At 44.4% G+C, this 14,765-nt stretch overlaps 1 protein-coding gene across 1 annotated transcript; it reads right to left on the reverse strand.

Annotated features, from left to right (window-relative positions):
- Nucleotides 1-613: 613 nt before the first annotated feature.
- Nucleotides 614-5,371, reverse strand: EN2 (engrailed homeobox 2). Its single transcript, XM_074943429.1, has 2 exons — nucleotides 4,477-5,371; nucleotides 614-936 (listed from the first exon to the last, which is right to left on the reverse strand). The coding sequence occupies exons 1-2, from the start codon at nucleotides 5,054-5,056 to the stop codon at nucleotides 620-622; spliced, it is 897 nt and encodes a 298-aa protein (XP_074799530.1). The 5' UTR covers nucleotides 5,057-5,371; the 3' UTR covers nucleotides 614-619.
- Between the last annotated feature and the right edge of the window lie 9,394 nt (nucleotides 5,372-14,765).

A 14,765-nucleotide genomic window follows, 5' to 3' on the forward strand; every position in this document is an offset into this window, starting at 1 on the left:
GAAGAAGTGAGGGCAAATGAAAGAAAGGATCCTGGACATTTTTGTTAATACAATGCCTTGGGGTTTCTTTCCCTGTTACGTTTTTTTTTTAATTAAATGGTTGTTTTCTATCCCCAAAGCCAAACACAAAAAAATAATAATGGTAAAACTCATCGAACAAACCGGAGAACTATTTATTCGGCTCACAGTCCTGTGAAATGCAGCAATAAAAATCTTTGGACTTCAGCAAAAAATTGTTTTTAATTTTTTTTTGAATTTCAAAAAACCAGTGTCCAATGTCCATTAAAACAGCGCTTAAGTCTATAAAAAATGTAACTTAAGCATTAAAAAAATCCATAAAGATACCATCTAAAATCTCCATAGAACCAAAATAAAACAAAACAAAATCAAAAATATTTTATAATCAGATATTTTGGATTTTTACACCTTACCTGTAAATTATATACACATAGAATATTGCAGAATTATATCCAATACACAATATTTTCACTATTAATGCTGGTATAATCTTTATACACTGGCCCTTATTTTTTTAATTAAATTATTGCATTGTATAAACTTTGACTGAAAACTGCCCCCCCTTCCCCGGCCTTTCCCCGGCCTTCCCCCGGCCCCCTTTCTATTCGCTGTCTGACTTGCCGTCTTTTGATGTGGTGGAGTGGTTGTACAGTCCTTGTGCCATGAGATGCACCGCCAGGGTGTTCTTGTTGCCAGTGGCTTTCTTGATTTTGGCTCGTTTGTTCTGAAACCAGATTTTGATCTGAGACTCGTTGAGGCTGAGTTCCTGAGCCAGGCTCTGCCGCCTCTGCTCCGTCAAGTATCTGTTCGTCTGAAACTCCGCTTTCAGCCTCTGCAGCTGCTCCGCAGTGAAGGCTGTCCTGGGACGCTTGTCTTCTTTGTTGGGGTTCTTCTTCTTTGGTTTACGAGACCGGGGGCCTAAGGGCCAGGGCGAAACAAAAATCATAAGAAACACACACAAACACACGGGGAGGGGCGGGAGAAATGATCTCAAAGAAATTTGAGGACTTGAGGTCATTAGTATGGGTGCCACTTGGTACTCTGTGCCCAGCCAGGAGCTCCGGACACTGAACGGCATGAAGGCCTTGCTCGCCTCTTTTCGCTTTGCTTTGGCTTGAGAGTTTCAAACTGAAGTCATTAGATCAACCTTTGCGAGAGAGAGAGAGAGAGAGAGAGAGAGAGAGAGAGAGAGAGAGAGAGAGAGAGAGATTTCCCCTCCCCCCTTTCACTGAATGCCTGGGGCGGGGGGTAGTGGGGCAGACATGAGTCTGTTGTGTGCCTGGCGAGGAAGAGGAATTCGGGGTCTGCAGTCTGGTGACCAAAGGGGAGCTGATGCCTGGGACCCCAGAGCCTCTTGCAAAAGGGGAAAGAAGGGAGCGGGGGCAGGAGGGAGGCAGGCACAGGCCTAAACACCTCTACAAAAGCCACTGTCCACAGCTTGGCTATTGCATCAGAGTCACATCCACCCAAGTTCATTGTTTCCTTTTTAACCACCATCTTTGGGACTTAAACTCTCCTCCGCCTGGGGCAGCCGCTCGAACGCCCCACAAAGAAGGACCCAGTCCGCATCCCTGGGGTGGAGGCTGTGGGGCTGGGGCGAGTTGTGGGAAGCCGCAGGGTAATGCTGGTGTGTATGTGCCAGCTCCATTTCTGGAAGTCCTTCCTTGGGGGAATGCTACTGTCGATGGCCTCTAATCTGTGGAGAATTTGGTATGTGAGTGGATATTTTGTCAAGGGGAGAAGCGATCCCAGCTTCAGCGATCTGTGGCTCTCTTTCTCTCTCTGCCCCCCTCCCCTTGATTTTGTGTTACACTTTGCAGGAAGGCCCTGGGGGCTCTCTGCTCGGCCCACGCGAGCTTCCTGACACCCCTCTCCCAGAGGGGACCAGGTCAGTTGAAATTTTACACATGATCCTAATTTTGGCATCCATATGGTGTCTGTAAAAGTCAGATCCCTAAAAGAACAGGGACACGTGAGCATTACCGCAGTTAGCAAACTGTAAACAGCACCTAAACCCGCGGGTTTAAAGCAATAAGAAAAAAGGCTCCTTCTGGCTGGTGACAAGTCACTCAAAGGGCAGAAGACGGGTTCTGCCACAGGCTGAAATATGACTGACAAAGCCAGCCAGGAAGTGGATCTACCCTGCACAAGAGAAGATGGGAATACACTGGGCTTGATTAGTTCCCAGCTTTAGTAGATATAATATACAGCGCAAATAGGCCACATAATGACCACAATGCTCAGGGAAGTGTCAACCATCTTCCAAATTACAATTCCCCCTCTGCAGCCTCCCATTCTATTGTATATACATCTATTTAAAAGCCCTAATTATTACCCACAAGGTATTAAAAATGAAAATAGAGCCCTGTTTGTAACGGGGATTCTTGCATCAATAGTTCCTAGGCTGCTGGTGTATTGTGATTTTCTTTTTAATTTACCTATTTCTGCCTCTACGTCTATGGGGCAGGTTTGTTTTTTCTAGTTTAGTGCCACGTTTCCATAACCAACTAGCCCAGCTCCAAAGGCGTTGGTTAAAAATAACCTTCAGCTTTAAAAAAAACCCAAAAACAATCTCTGTTCTTTCTCTTTGCTTCAAATCGACCCTCGCATTGTGCTCGAAATAAAAAGAAACAAATACTGTACAAAGAACCACCCCGCTCTCCGGTTTTGCTAAGGATTCTCGATCTCATCTCTTTTCTCTGTCTGTATCATTGTCTAGGAAACTTAAAGTGTCCAGGGCTACGGTGTAATTCTGTCCCTTTCCGTAAGTGTGCCCCGCAGTCTCTCTCTCTCTCTGTATTTACCCAAAACACATCTTCAGAAAAAGTGTCTTGCAACTGCTACAATTTCTTTGGGATTTTTAAAAGTACAAACGTGTTAAATTAGCTATTTTAAATCCAGGAATGGCTTCGCTACTGAAAAGTGTAACGTGTATCGAGAAGCAATAACATCTACTTACATTTTATCTCCTAAACAGAATTAAGAAACCCTCTTTCTTGCATTACATCGAGATAATACAGAAATCCAAACGTTTATTGGCATTGTAACAGGGGGAGAAGTTGGCATTTTGAGTGGCTCAAATGTCGCGTAAAGAACGATCCTAATTATTATTTTTTTATTTTATTTATTCTCTGTAATATTATTCTACACACCACCAGCGAGGGTTCTCTCTCTGGCCTGTGCCATTGTGAGGATATATGTTAATTAAATATTAACAAAGGAGAGGAGTGGAGAACAATGGAGTAAATTTCAATTCAGACTGGAATATTGGAGCTAAAGAGTTGGTTCTCATTTATTACAAACTAATTTTAAATCCAACCTACATTCCTCTCTTCAACTGTACAACAGTTTGGGGTGGACGTGGGGGAAGGGACTGGCTAATCGCTGTTGGAAAATACTTTTTTGTGAATAGATTTTTTTTTTTAATTCTGGTTTACAGCCTGGAAAACTGTATTTTAAAGAGGTTTCTAATTCTTTTGAATGTAGATTAAAAAAGAAGAAGGGGGGGGGGGAACCCTAGATCTACTCCTGCTTTCCCTGTATTAAAACAAGGAAATTCACCCTGCGGGTTTTAAACCTCTTCAGAAAGAGAATTTCAGGAGTTTCTTCTGAAATCTCACTCCAGCAGGCACGCCTTCCCAGACCCTCTGAAATAACTTCCTCGTCCTCTGGAAATCTTTCCTATTCCCTTAAAGATCTGAACTAAAGTACACATGTGAAAATTACAGAAAGCAAAATAGAGAAAGGAGACAGCGGTGAGATAGGGGCCTGTTTAAAACAATAAAAATATTTGGGTTTTGCAAATGTACAATGCAAGGCCTATTGGACAGGCAGCTGAATATATCAATTCCACTCCTCACCCTCCAAACAAACCCTGGGATTTTACTCGAAAGGAGAAGATGGGCAGATTCCTTGGAGGATCTCCGTGGAGTTCAAAGAAGGAGCTTTAATGGCTTCTTTCCCACCTTTTCTTTTTAATACCATGCCAAAAACCAGATCCCCAACCTAGCACCGTCCCTCTCTGTTTTAAGATCTAGCTAAGCTAACTGCTGATCGCTTTGTGTGTGTGTGTGTGTGTGTAGACAGGAGGAATTATTTTCCAGTTTATCCGCTTTCATTTTGATCTGCCTATAGTAAAAACATCCCCATATCCTCATTATATTTAAATACGTTTACAAACAAACAAACAAACAAAAAACTTGTCTCTCTACGATTTTTTTTTAAATTTGGGTGACTGTATTTTTTTCTCGTCGCTTTTCAACCAACCAAATATTTTCTGAAGAACCATGTGGAAAGATCAGCCTAGGCTTCACTGATTCAATGGTTGGTTGATAGAGAGAGAGGGAGAGGGGCTTGGTGGAAAACAGCCTGTTAAATGGGAAGTGAAGCCAGGGGGTGAGGGGAAGGGCAGGCCGGGCTCCTGGCCAGTGCTAGGCTACGTCTGAAGAGAAGTCTTACCTGAAGAAGGCCTGTCCGAGTACCTAGTACAGTAAACCCAGGCTGGCCAGAGCATGGGCTGGTTACTGGTGTTGGAGCTGGCTTGGGAGCTATCAGAGTCCGAGCTCACAGACAGATCGCCGCCGCTGAGCCCCCGCGATTTCAAGGCTCCTTCCAGGGCCCCGGAGTCGCCTCCTTTCTTGGCTCCCCCATTAAGAGCAAGGGCTTTGGAGCCTCCTTCCCCTTCGCCCGCCGAGCCTCCCCCTGCGCCGCTGAGTTGCCCCCCAGACCCCGGCGCCGTGGAGGGACTCCGGCGGTTCTCCCTGCCGGCTAAGAGCAGCTGCTCCGGGCTACTGCCGCTGCCGCCTCCGCTGCTGCAGGTCCCCCCTTCCTTCCTCCGCCCGAACTCCGGCCTCAGGATGTTGTCTATGAAAAAGTTCGTGATCCGGTGCGGGTGCTGGTGATTCCCAGGCGCCTGCAGAACCACGGGCAGGATCATCGCCCGGCTCCTGTTGGGCTCCGCATCGCTGCTGCCGCCGCTGGACTCCCGCTGCTGCTGCTCCAGTGAATCTTCCCCAGGACCGTGGTCATTCTCCTCCATGCTGTAGGACAAACCCCCAGATGCTTCTCGTTTCAAGCCCCCACCCCTCCTTGTGTGAGAGCGAGCGGGTTTGACAAAACGTGTGTTTGTTTGTTTGTTCGTTCCCTGGCTCCACTCAGTTCGAATGATATTCAAAATCCAGAGTTGGCGAAATCAGAGCCTCGGGGGTGCTCGAACTTCACCCAAAACGTTGGTTTTAAATCCTCCTTCTTTCTCCCCTTCTTTTCCTTTCTTTCTTCCGCTTGTTAGCCTTTCAGTCCTGCAAACCAGTGCATTCCTTCCCCCAAAATGTGTTCATCATTAGGACTTTCATTAACAACCCTTTCCGCCCCCCCCCCACCCGCCCACCCCCGCTCTAGCTCTCGCTTTCTCTCTCTCGTCTCCAGCTCCTGGGTTTTAAAAGAAAAAAGAGGCCAACAGTATCCTAAAAAAATCGTGAAGATCCTTCAAGGGGAAAAATAAAAAGAATAATAAAAATGTCAATGCTGCCACATCTGCTTTGAGAGAGAGACTCTAGAAGAGGGTGTATATTTCTCCCTACACACCGCCCAGCACACGGAGGCTGAGACACACAGAGACATATGTACAAGCAAGGCAGCTCTCCCTCTCTCTCTCTTTCCCCCTCTTTGAACAAAATATTCCAGGTTACATGGCAGGAGTTAGGAAAAATCTCTCTCGGTCTCGCTAGAGTTTGGGTATAAATTTAGAAGCCACTTAAACTGAACCTGAAATACTTTCACTCTGGATTTTTGTTCTTATTTTTAATAGAGCCCCTCAAGTGACGTTGCAAGCCCGGTATCCTAGACACGTGCCTTTGGCCAATGGCAGAGGAGGCATTTCCACACGTGATACAGTAGCACTCTAGTAAATGACAGCAGCAGCCCCCCTTTTCCCTCTAGCTGCCCCCTCCCCCTTCTTTTAAAGCAATAGTGTCCTCTCTACTCGAGGGTGTGTGTGTTTTTTAAAGGAGAGAGAGAAGGCAGAACTAGCTAACCCCCTAAACAACAGATAGATACATCACCACTTGCCCTGCTGATCTCTTTCGCTTTATATCTTTGTCTGATTCATTAGAAAAGCCTCCAGTATACATTTTTTTTATTTCCATATTGTTTACCATGGGGGGGGGGGAGAAGGGGGAAATCCCACAATTCCTTGCACAAATGCATAAATAATATTAAACGAGCTGCTGTGTGATACAAAGGGATTTTTTTCTGCGGCCCCTTTATTTGCACGGGGGAGAAGAAACAGATGCAGTTAATTTTAGAACAACTCTTTCGTACGCTCCCTACTGTCTCCCCTCCTTCTTTTCCCCTGATTCTGAAATACACCCTGCAGAAGAACCGGGCAAATGTGACAGGGAGACAAGGTGGCTTCTTTTTCAAATGTTCGAGGTGGTGGGGCTCGTTGCGGAAATATACAGAAGTGGGAATGATGATTGACTCATTCTGTTGAAAGCTGGACAGAAGCCTTTGATCATTTATTCCAGCTTCAGAAACAATATTAAACAGAGAGGTTTCCCATGGACAGGCAGTGCGACGCGATTCTGCCCCTCGGCCCCACCCCCCTGAAGTTTTTTTCTTCACCAAAATAATCAAAGGCTAATTTTTCGTATTGAGAAGCTGCCGCGAAGTCCATTTGCTTGCCTTTGTCTTTAGAAAGAAATCCCGTGAAACCAAAAATTAGGATCAACGTTTATCTGGGTTGAAAAAGGGGGATTATGTAATTTTGAAGGGGTCTCACGTGTGGTTTCAAAGTGGGTCTCCCGCCCCCATTCCCCTATTGGCTTTACCAACAATCTCATTCTTTTGCCGGCTAAGAATTTTCCTCCCCACCGCCCTAAACAATCCGCCCACAGACAAAACAAAAACAATCAGCTGAGATCCGCGGGATCTTTGCTTGGCTGGGCTTGAATTTGTGAAAGTCACCAAAAGGTCAGTGAAGCGCAGGAGAGTTAGTGCCGCTTTAATAACACACACACACACACACACACACACACACACTCGCTGGGGGAGATTGGAGAGAGGCGAAGCCAAAAAACGGTTGTGATCGGCGGGCACCAGAGCCAGCCAGCGCCAAAGACAAAATGAAGGCGAGGGGCCAAAGCACAAACAACCAGGAGGCAGCTCCTGCCCTTCCCAGGGTTGCAAAGATAGACGGTCCTCGGGCCTAGCCACCACACCATGCCTCCCCTCCCCTGCTCCGGAGAGGAGCGGGGAAGCCGAGAAGCTTGCACGGGCAGGAAGGCAGAGGTCTGGGAGGCCGACAGAAGTGCAGGGAGGCTGGGAGGAGAGCGAGCGCATATAAGGGAGGAAGAGCTGGGAGACCAGGAAAGTTGCCGGAGGCTGGGGAACCAATTCCCTCCCCTGGGGCCGGTTCCTGAGCCCCCTGCTTTACCCACCAGGCTCCAACTTTGCTGTTGCCTTGTTCTTTGCGGCACGGGTTTCTCAGGTGCAAGGAGAGAGAGCGAGACCTGCAATTGTCTGAGCTAAAAGGGAACAAAAAACCCCACCTCAAATTAATTAGACTTCCCAACAGGGGAGGACCCGAAGCAAGCCCACACAGAGTAGTGTATGGTACCCACGCATGGTGAGGGTGATGATGATGTTATATTGACTTAGCACTGGTAATTATGGGCTATCTTTAGTGCTCGACAGCTGGAGTCAAATGGGGAATGCCAAGATGGGCTAAAAACCAGGAGGGTGAAAGCACACGTCTGTCTGCTCAGTAACTGCACAGGGCACAATCTATTCTTGTTTGAAGGAAACCCTTATCGAGAGAAATTCTGGAGCCTCTAGGCACAAATCTGGCAGCCTACTCCTGGATTTTCATTCCCCATTCCGTCCGCAGAACCAGAGAGACGGTCAGCCCCTCGCCTATGGCAGGTCCCCACCTATAAGATAATTCGTTTGTACATTGCTTTTGTGTCACCCAAACTCTCACACTGAAAGTATTGTGAAGGTTTTTGTTATTGCTGGTTGGGGTGGAGGGTAATTCCAATGTGTCTTTGCGGGTCTGGAGGGAAAGGATGCAGCGAATCTCTTTTGGATCGTCCAGAGGATCCAGCAAAGAGATCAGGTCTTGCTGACCTAAAGTTGTTTTTGCTCAAACAAGCAGTAGGGGTTAATTTTTTTTGAAGTGCCCCATGAAAAGCGATTAGTCTGTCTCCCAAGAAGTATTTTCTAATTACTTCGAAGCCCTGGCTTGCAACTACCCCATAATTAAACGTGTTCAAGGTGATGCACGTCAAATATTTCGCTCGCGGGCAGATCCAAGTTATTGACTAGAACTTAAAATATCTTGAAATAAACATTCCCTGTCCAATGTATCAAACATGCCTCACTGTCACAGTGCGATGACACTTTAACATTTCCATTTGTTAAAATGATCTTTAGCAGAGACATTTATACAATGAATATTTCCAAACAGACAGGGAGGCGAGGAGAATTCCTCAGATCAACTCCAAAGCAGGAGATAAACAAAGCTGTACAAAACAATAACTGAACCTGACTATTCCCTGACAATAATCCCGGCAAAGGAACAACTCTGGTTTACAGAATGGAGGGGAAAGACTCCTGGCTAAGGAATACCTGACTAAGGAAATTTGAGTTACATTATTTTCCAATAGTATTTCTGTCTAAAAGTTCAATCCCATTAAAAAGATTTTCAGCAGCAATTTTATTTTCAGCTAGCAACTGCTTTTTGTTTTACCTAAGTAAATAGACCTTTTACTTATTAACTGCTGCAGATGGCCGGGGGGTGTACTTTGAAGTAGTGTTGTGCTTTTTCAAGGTATCGAATAGAGCTGGTGACTGCTAAAGTAGATGTTCATATCCAGCGATGGACTGTGTGTTTCTTTCCCCTGTATGTACCTGTCTAGTTAAAACGTGGATCAATTAAATGGCTACCATTAAAAATGCATTTTCCTCGAAAGCATCTGGAGCAAAAATAAAATAAAAACTTCGCACTTTTATAACACCCTTGTTTTTACATTTTTCACATATCGCACACAGAAAAGTTAGTTATTACATTAAAATTTGGAAACATTAGAAGGTCAAAGTTGTCCAGATCGATTGTATTCCATGCATGGTGTGGCTTGCTCTGTGATTCCATTGGAAATATTAGACCGTCATGCTGCAGTGAGGCTAAAAGCAGGGCGATTTGTATCATTACTCTGCTAACCTTGTCTCTTACAGCTCATATTGGTTGATATGGTGAAAGTTAGAAGTAATGAAAGCAATTAGATAGGCCAGGCTTTCGCTGGACTTGTCAGTCACACAGTTGGTAGAGATGCCCCGATCATTCTGAAAGCTAAATCATAACAGAAACAATGGCAAAGGCTAAAGCTGATAGATCCAAGGCCAACTCCGGCCCCGTACCTCGGCTCTGTCAGTGCCCGGCACTCAGCAGGGACTGCCCCCGAAGAACTAAAGCAAAGAAGCAAAATGCACAGTACCCAGTGAAAAATCGAGAGAACCTACCCCACATTCAAACGCACCCCGTCCTTGCAACAAAAGGCGAGGACGCTGCCTGCAAATAGTTGACATGCACCAAATTTCACAGTTTTATGAGATTTCCAAACCAATAATGCCTCTGAAAATCATTCCTTCGCCCCCCCGCCCCCGCGCCCCATCTCTCACATCGAACAGTGTCAACTGCAGAGGAGGTGAAAGGTTTTGTATCTACTGCCAGAGGCAATTGTTTTGAAAAATAAATTCTCATATCGTTTGAGAAATGGGCAAGCGCAGAAGTGGTTAAACCCAACTAGATGAGATCCCAACTGGGCAGCACAATACCCAGAGCTAGCTAAAACGAACTGCATTGCTTGTTATTGCTTCCCAAACTTGTTATGGGGGAATCACTTATTAACGAGCGTTGCAAGACAGCCATTGGAGTCTGTTTCGGAGGATGGGAGGAAAAAGGAGCCAGACTTTCATATCCCATTCGTCCTTGCATAAAGGCTTTTGAATGGTAACTGGGCACTACGTGGTGTGTCCAGAGGGATGCTGATGCCAACACATCCAGTAGCTCTCCAACTGTACAGTTTTTACGGACAGGGAAGGGGAAAAATCAGCAAGGGCTTTAACATCCCTAGTGGTTAAAATAAATCTGAACTGTTGTCCAGAAAAGATCCCCACATCCCGCAAAGCTGTACACTGATAAGGTACCATGGAAGGAGAGCCTCAAACAAAGAGCATAGTTATAAGGCTGTCTTTTACCCTGCTGCTAGGCTTTTCTTGCATAACGCATCTAGCAAATAAACTTTAGAAACCTACACTTTACGAAGCTGAATAGGGAAAAAACAGGCAGCATTTCAGGCTCTGGCCATGACATTAAGGTGAGACGGGCAATCAGTTCAGGTGTCCGTTTCCTGTAATTGTTTGGGCTTCACATTAGGAAGACTTCCCTGTCAATTGTGGCAACTGGCTGATCTAGAAAGCCTGGGTTTTACTTTCCTTCAGGATCGTGAAATTGTGATTACCTGGTTATGCTGAACATACATCCTGTTCATCCCTCTACCCTCAGCCCAACAGTGCTCTAACGGTGAGGTGGGTAAGTTCATGAGTGGCCATGGGATGGAAAGTTGCCGGGAAAGTAGCCTTATGAACATCATGGTCATTTCCATTGGCGGTAGAGACCGATGAAGGACAAATTCCCTAGAAATCCACCTACTGTGTAAATTGCACTGTTTGAATATCATATGCCCCGTTTGTTTAAACTCTTGTCACATGTCTTGCTGATCTCTACAAAATGCCATGTACCTTTTAGCTGACAGAGGTTACTCCTACTCTACAAGAGTAAGGGAAATGCGATCATTACAACAACAAAGAAGTGGCTTGTTACCAACATACAGTGTATGCTGGAAAAACTAAACCTCAGTTCACTTCCACGTTATTAAAGCGATGTTAGCAACAACAACAACAAACGATTTCACAGAAGATAAACTTTGTGTCATTGGCCATGACAGGCGTTGGATGGATAGCTCTCCCTTTCAAAGGCACGAATAATGCTTTAACGCACCTAATTCGGAAGCGTTACTAATGCTAGGCAGGTCTGCCTGGACCAAGGTGGCGAGCCCACTTGTTCAAAGGCACTTGCTGATGTTGGTAAAACTTCTCTGGAAGGACGGATCTTGGGTACTGCGGCATCTCCACCTTCCAAACAGCCGCACAACCAAGAAACGGCTAGGGCCCGATCCCGCTGCCCTTTCTGAGACAGAGCTCCCAGGGAACCGGGCGTTTGAAATGGCCAGGCACTGGGAAACTTTCCCCGAGTAAAACATGATGACTAAAGTCCAGCTGGTTGTGTTCCAGGGTTAACTTTATAAACTACAGACGACCTAGCACCGAGTTTATCACGAGGGGGGAAATCCTCCATAATTTCACCCAGCCATGACTCCAGACGTTATCGAGGCCAAATCCTGAGTCAGGCAGCTTCCCCCCAGATATTACCAGAAGCTAACAGGCGTTTTGCCGCAGTCAGGGATTCAGAATCGGGCCCCAAATGCCCAAGGGAGACTTATTTTTCTTTTCCATTTTCAAGGAGCGAGGCAGTTTCCCAGGAGAATGGAACTCTGGGGTTGTCCCCATCCCGCAGAACGAGCCCCCCGGCACACAAACCATTGGCTCCCCCAGAGAGACTTGGAATTATCTTAAACAAGGGTTTGATAAATATCCGAAATAACTGAATACCTGGAGTCCAGAGGGAGAGGGGGGGAATAACTGAACAGTTTTAAAAATCTGCACCAAAAAGTTATTCCCCAAAAGGCTTTTTCTTTATCCTCCAATCTCCATTGCGCTGCCAATATTGTTTGGTTGTTTTTGCGTAAAAGTTTCATGGTTTTATTTTCTTTCTGCGATTTAGAGGAGTTAATCCGCACAGACACAACAGCTTCTGTTGTGACGGTAAAGTTCAGCAACTCTATACCATTTGGAGTATTAGCAGAGACTAGGGAAGGGAAATGGGATCTGGTCTTAGATTTCCCACATATGTAACTAATTCCCTGAAACGCCTTTGGATTTACACCTCAACATTTACTTGGAGCGAGTAATAGTCAGTGCTCTAATTAACTGCGTAATTTCAACTCCAACTTCCCGCTAGATAATCAACTTTTATGGTCTCCCGAACGCTACTTTACAGCTGTTTAAGGATTGGGTGGGAGGTAATTTGAACTGGGATTTGTATCCAATTGATTCACATTGCTACACTGCAAATGGCTTGTTTGTTCTTTTCTGTTTTGGCTGTAGATTTTGCAAGCTAACTCCACCTCCTGCCACCCCCAAAAACGGTAAACCAAATTTTGGAAGAAATATTTACATAGGTGTTTGGGTGATGAAGTGAGCTGTAGCTCACGAAAGCTTATGCTCAAATAAATGTGTTAGTCTCTAAGGTGCCACAAGTCCTCCTTTTAATTCAGTCCAAACTCTGAACTTACTGTCACTAGTCATAAGAAGCTCTCTCTGTAACTTTTTCTGGAAAACAGATTAGGCAAGAGATTCTCCCAGAAAAAGCACCAAGAACAACAAAGAGATTAACAAAAATACCCCTCCAAAATAGTGATAATTGTTGCCAAATCTTTATTTCAAACAGTTGGTGTTTGACCATTTACTTTTTATTAAGTCTTTGATTAATCTAGAACATGTTGATTCAGGCTTCTTTTTATCCCATTCAGTAATAACGTTTCACATTTGAAATAACAGTTTTGCTACGGGAGGTTAAGTCTGGTTGCCAAATTACTAAATGACATAGTAGTGAATGGGCAAGACTCTACTGGGAAACAAACAGTAAGTGAGTGTATCAGCCTGCTGTGAACGCTGGGAACACACTTTACTTTGTCAGTTTTCAGAGTAACAGCCGTGTTAGTCTGTATTCGCAAAAAGGTATTTGTGGCACCTTAGAGACTAACCAATTTATTTGAGCATGAGCTTTCGTGAGCTACAGCTCACTTCATCGGATGCAAGTGTCACTTTCTAGCAGAGGTTTCTCACCAGCCTGGTTCAGTCGGAGTATTCATTTCCAGGCTGTGTTTATGTACTTGGAGGAACTGAGCATCTCCAATTTTAAGCAGGCACCTCACATCTTTATTGCCTGAGTGATTTGAAGCAAGCAAAGTTTACCTGTATATTTAGGACATACCCCCTTCGATGCTAAATTATTGGTCAGCAACACACTGAAAATGAGAAAATACAGTCTTCTCTCTGGTTTCATTTTTGCAACGTTTTCAGTAATAATATATGTGAGGGGCTTCACAGAGAAGATAAGACAGATAATTGAAGTCTGCAGTAAATATTCGGAATTAATCTATGTGTCTGAAACGCCTTGTCTTTATATTTTGTTTTATAACTGTTGCAGTATACAAAACTGTTTCTCATCAAGACTCCATAGTGTGGAAATACATTTAGGATTTTGTTTGGTTGGTTTTTGTTTTGTTTTGGCTTAACAGGAGCAATACAGCCTAGCACAATTCTCTTTCAAAAATCTATCCAAATATGAATAATTCGGCCTCTGAAAAATGCCACTTTTTATATTAACGTAGTCAGTTCCTCTCCAGAAAGTAACAATGCCAATATTTATGCTAGATCATATTTTATATGATTTCTCCAACTCTAGCACTTGTATTATCCAGATTTTAAGAAGTTTTAAAAGCTCTTGTAGTCACTGAGGTGAATTGGACACGTACAATGTTCATTCACACACACACCCCGAGAGACGGAGAAAGTTAAAATTGAATTTGTCTCAAAACTTTTAAAAAGTCAAATATATTTTAAAATCTCCGAAATATTTTCACTTTCAAAATATCTAGATGGTATGCTACATGTATTATTACTGTAACTTTGCAGTATGTCTGTTATTACGGAAAAGAGAAAGTTGGTGGTTTTTAAGCAATTGCCGTGCGTAATGAAAGAAACATTTTGGAGAAAAATAAATTCATTTTTTTCCTTGTAGAACTGCCAATATACGAATATGAAAATCTAAAAAGATATCTATAGGTAGGTAGTGGGTTTTTAAAAAAAAAACATTAACATTCAATGATCCATCGTTAGAGTAACAACTAAAAAAATAGAATTTCCTGTTTGTTTTAAAGTTTAAAGACGGGATCATTTAATAAACTCCCGCCCCGTATCAGTTTGTAAGCTCTTATTTTTATATTAAACGTGATCCAACCCAACAGACATGCTTGATATTTGTGAAGCCTGAAATATGCCCAGCCCTAGAAAGAGGATGGGATTGATTGCTCAGTCTAGTGGTTTGTAAACATTCGTTATGAACGTAGACAGACCATGAGCGGTCAGTTTGCAAACTCCTGAGGTTGGAAGGTAAGCCTTGCATTTCTTTCCCGGGGAATGCCAGGTATAGGGAGTTTTGCAAAACAAGGTTTGGCATTTGACTATGTAGCGGCATCTAATGCAATATTCATGGCAAAGCGTCACAGGCGATTCCTGCTGCCGCTTCTTCTGGGTCCAGGGCTACCCTCGTGGCAGCCCAAGCACTGAAGAGGATTTGTGAATGAACAGCACTGCTCTTGCCAGCTCACAGATCAGAGAGCTGAGATCACTACACGGATCTGGTCCAATGAATCGCTGCAATATCAGCTTGATTACAATGCAGGGGTCATTCAGGACCTGCCAGTTCCGCACACAGGCCTTTGAGAAAAAAAGCCAGGCACTTCAAAGCCAGGTTGTCGGGTTTCAGTGAAAAGGTTGTGATCTCC

This window comes from Natator depressus, chromosome 2 (assembly GCF_965152275.1).
Source record: "Natator depressus isolate rNatDep1 chromosome 2, rNatDep2.hap1, whole genome shotgun sequence".
NCBI lineage: Eukaryota > Metazoa > Chordata > Testudines > Cheloniidae > Natator > Natator depressus.